The 4,753-nt window shown below is 41.2% G+C and overlaps 1 protein-coding gene across 2 annotated transcripts in view; it reads right to left on the minus strand.

Moving 5' to 3' along the window:
- Window positions 1-227: 227 nt before the first annotated feature.
- Window positions 228-4,753, minus strand: part of UBE2J1 (ubiquitin conjugating enzyme E2 J1) — a 32,505-nt gene continuing 27,979 nt past the window's right edge. For both annotated transcript variants that reach the window (XM_019537744.1, XM_019537745.1), the window contains exon 7: window positions 228-1,953. In XM_019537744.1, the coding sequence (XP_019393289.1) occupies window positions 1,684-1,953 (270 nt within the window). In that variant the 3' untranslated portion in view covers window positions 228-1,683. The remainder of the gene's footprint in view (window positions 1,954-4,753) is intronic.

A 4,753-nucleotide genomic window follows, 5' to 3' on the forward strand; every position in this document is an offset into this window, starting at 1 on the left:
TACTGCCACAGCAAATCGTGCTGGCTGTGGATACTCTCTCCAAGCTCCTCAGGGGAAAAGTGGTAGTAGTGTATGCTTTCACTGTGCCACCATGGGGAAAGGCAGTAGGTGTCAGGAGTGGCAGCAACAAGGCCCTAGCACCTGCCCTCCTGGTTCTGACCCAAACTCCATCACTCCAGCCTACCAACGGCTGTAGTAGAAGATTTAAATAAGCAAGTGCTGAGTGATCTGGATGTTCTACATACTTTTAAATGTTTAATTAAAACAAGAATGCTTCAATGTATGTACAGTAAGACAGCAATAAGTCACAATAATCATCAAGCGACCCATTTCCAAATTTTGCAAGTTTTAAAATCACATCACATAATGAAATACATGTTCGTTAATTTTCAAAAATGGAAGTTTTACTTATTTGTATACATCAGCATATACTACATTTTGTAAAATGAGAGTTGATTACAGCACAGAATATATTTTTCCTGAGAAACAGAGTAAAATTCAGGCTTTAATGAGCACTAGCAGATATGCAAATTTGCAAGTCTCTCTCATGTCTTAAATGAAGTTTTAGACTGTATCAATTACACCTGTACACTCAAAGTGATCACCCCATTGCTTCTATTTGTAAAAAACAAACAAACAAAAACACACCCCACTGAAAAGGAAGCATCATAAATGCTTTGATCTTTATATTAGTAGGATACTTAGAGTTACTGATTTTTAAAGCTCTCTCTTACAGTTCTGCACCAAGATAAAAGAAACTAAATGGTGTGCCAGTCAATGAGGTTTGGTTTACAATAACACATACTCAAGGAACTCATGAATACTTCTCAAGCTTGCCCGAGTATTGCAAAGTTTCAGCATGAAAAATTTTAAATTCTTTTCAGTAAATAAAACTGCATATGAAACAATGCAATTTGTATAGCTATGAAATAATTAAAAGACAATAGCTCTGGGTAAATAATTATATTACATATTTATAACTATTGCAATAATAATAGTTATATATAACATCTTCAAATTTAAAAAAGTAAGATATACAGTTGAAAGTATGAGAAGAAGACATTCAAATCTTGTATAAGATTATCCAATCTAACTTTCAAAGAAATTAAAAACAAAAAATGAAGCAAACACTTTTCTGGCCCCTTCTTGCCACAGAAAGTACAATTTCCTACACTTTTCCTATCCCACCTCCCCCCCCAAAAATGATTTTTGATAAATAAAAGTGGTTACAAGACATCTCCCTACTCAATTAAGGGTTCACTCAAAGCAAACAGACCACATTTCATCTTAAAAGCCCTTCTCCAAGGTAAGTTTATGTTAGCTTAGATAGGGTGACTATCTATCTGTACTTCTTTTTCACAAAGAAAAAATATAAAGTCTCATTTTTAACTGTCTCCTTTAGCCAGTAAATGTTAGCCTTACATATTCTCTTAATATTCAACCAATTCTTTCTCCATGTGTAAAGGGGTTGTTCACAGATCATTAACAGTTGTTAGTATTCATACAAATGTCAAGGTTTGCCCTTCTTATAAAGTAATGTACCCTAAAAGGCATATTAACATTCATCAGGATTTAAGAGTAAATACGAAAAGTAATCTTTTGTAAACAGTTCTCATGTCATGCCCAGTACAGAATGTTTAATGAAGCATTCAAGTCACTTCTCTTAAGACAAAAAAACCCCCCTTATAACTCAAATATGCGCTCATTGGCCAGATATATCCGTCGGAATATAAGTGCTGCCAATGCTAAAGTCAGAAGAACGATCAAAACAGTTGAACCAGTGTGGCTTGTGTTAACTCTTGGTTGCTGGACCCGATTAAAGTCAGTTGAAGATGGTGCCCTTCTTTGACTCTGTTGGTGGGCCCGGCGCTGGCGAGGGCTCATGGAGGTATTACTGGATACAGGTTGGGCATGCTCATGATTGGCTGTTGCAGAGTTGTTCTGATTTTCAGACTAAAGAGGTGGAAAGATGAATATTAGGGTTTTTTTAATGCAAGAATGCATGTAAAACTAGCAAGCTACTATATTTAAAAACAAAGCCTATTGTCAAACAATTTGGAGATCCAAAGACAGCTACTAGGGGTGTGCGAAGTGGACCCTATTTGATTCGGATTTGGCCTGAATCAGAGACAGTGATTAGATTCATTGATTCGGATCACTGTCCCTGATTCGATTTGGCTGAATCTCAAGATTCAATGCTGATCTACTTTTGTCAGAGTTAAAAATGCAATTTAAGTGACAGAGAATATTTCTCCAAAACTGAAAAGAGTATCAAACAATTGTTGAGTTATCTATTATTTAGAGTTACCTTGATTTGAAATGTTGTGTTATCTAATGTTTGCTTGGGTCACCATACCGCAAAAATAGCCCTAGTAACTCTCAAGATTTTCCAGTGGTTAATGCCCCTTGAGAATTCAGGTGTCAGCTGTATTTGAAGAAAACCAGTTGTAACCGTTACAATGAAACCAAATTATTACTGATTTGGCCCGATTCCATCTCTTGTTAATGCCAACAAAGTGCGGGTTTTGTTTTGCTTTGTTTTTTGCCACTGAATTCAGCAGAAAGAAGGACAAAGCACTGGGTATCCGCATACCCATACCCATTGCCCTCTACTGGTTAGATGTAGTTCAAAAAGAATCAGGCTATTTCCATAAGCAACAGCTAACAATTTTCTTCAGTTGAAGCCATAATGGCCTTTAATTTTGACACTGAAGGACCAGTTTCTTTCTTAGCTTAGCAAGAAGGTTTTACTGGGTGGAAGTGATCATGTGTCCACATTTAAGGTTACAACCACAGTCCCAATTTGATTTGATCTTTTTACAACTTTGAAGATACCTCAAGCTTTCAAATCTGTGAAGTTACGTCTCTGACAACCAGTAAAACTTGATTTTTAAAAAGACGATTCAGCATTCCTAAAATGTAAAACACTTTAAACATTTTTTTTTGCAGTATTTGATGTTTTAGTGCCCCGCAGTCTGTTCAATAAACTCATCTGACACCAAATATAATGAGTAGGCATTTAACTTTAACATTAATTACAGATAATTTTCAGGTGCAGGATTTTTTTTTTCTTTAAAGGGATGCAATTCTTTGTCAATAAAGCAGGCAGAAATTAAAGCCATTAGGCAGGATAAAAGTATTTCTCAATTCCCAAACTGACCAGGGGCTATTTTGAAAAAGTGAAAGAAAAACACAGAACCAGAATAAATTACTCCTTCCCTCCCCCACCACAATGCTCCCTAGCAAGTTTCAGCAAACCCTTTTTCTAAGCTGAAACAAGTGTTAGGTGACTTCCAAAAGTGTCATAGGAAAATTGTTGCGGAACTAAAAATAAACTTGATGGGGGATTAATCTGTTGCTTGGCTCTCTGACCACAGCATCTCTTGGCAGGGGACTTGCTGGGGTGGGATGGGCTTCATCTCTCTCCTGAAGGCAAGCATGTCTTCTCTTCCAGGTTGGCTGACCTCATACAGCGAGCTTTAAACTAGCCTCGCCAGGGGAGGGGGCCGCAGGAAGACAAGGAGACGCCATCTGAGCAAGACAAGTGACAAAGGCAACGAGTGCTAAGATAAGGAATGGGGGCCCAGACAGTCTCCCTAATCGGGGGGTGGCACAGTCTTGCAAGGCCTTAAATGCCTATATACCAATGCTCGCAGTATGGGGAATAAACAGGAGGAACTCGCTCTCAGAACAGCTACTTCAAACCCAGATGTCATAGGGCTAACAGAAACATGGTGGGATTCATCCCACAACGGGGCAGTTAGCATTAGGGGCTATAGGCTTTACCGGCGGGCTAGAGAAGGAAGGAAAGGTGGGGGTGTGGCGCTCTGTCAAGGAGCACTACGCATCCTCCGTCAGCAGAATGGGGTCAGAGGAAGGGCAGACTGAAGTGCTCTGGGTCAAGATTCAAAGGGGCCATAGGGAGAGCGATTTGACGGTGGGGGTCTACTACAGACCCCCCAACCAAGGGGAGGAGCTGGACCAGGAATTTTCGGGCCAGCTTGCAGATGCACTTAAGGCAAGGGATGTAGTTGCCATGGGTGATTTTAATTACCCGGACATCTGCCAGGAGGAACAGTCAGCCAGGTCGGACCATTCCAGGAGGTTTCTGGCTGAGATACAGGACCTCCACTTAATTCAGGAGGTGCACAGCCCCACCAGAAGAAATGCCCTGTTGGATCTGGTCCTGGTCAGGGGCCTCCAGGTTCTTGACCACCTGGGCAATAGCAATCATCGCTTGCTGGAATTCACCGTCCACCGCAGGGTGTCAAGGACCTAAAGCAAGACGGTAGCCCTAGACTTCAAGAGGGCCAACTTCAATGAGTTGAGGAGATTAGTGGGAGAGGTACTGGGGTTCTTGAGAGCAGGGGAACTCAGTGCCCAAGATGAGCAGTCATTCCTTAAGAAGGATGTACTCAGGGCCCAAGGGGTGTCCATCCCAATAAGAAGCAAGGGGGGCAAGAGTGCCCGAAAGCCCCCCTGGCTCACTAAGGGCATCCAGGAATACCCAATTACCAAAAAGGCGGCAGCACCTCCCTTCCACTGGGTTTACATCTTCAAAGAGGAGTATACCTCTTCTGCTCGGGCCTGTAGGGGTCTGTCAGGAAAACTAAGGCAGACATAGAGCTAGGACTAGCGTCCAAGATCAAGGATAATAAAAAGTCCTTTTTCAAATATATAGGGAGGATGAAGAAGGCACCGGGTAATGTGGGGCCCCTGCAAAATACGCTGGGCAATCTGGTGGTTGTGCCAG

This window comes from Crocodylus porosus, unplaced genomic scaffold (genome assembly GCF_001723895.1).
Source record: "Crocodylus porosus isolate Cpor-Errol unplaced genomic scaffold, CroPor_comp1, whole genome shotgun sequence".
In the NCBI taxonomy this organism is placed as follows: domain Eukaryota; kingdom Metazoa; phylum Chordata; order Crocodylia; family Crocodylidae; genus Crocodylus; species Crocodylus porosus.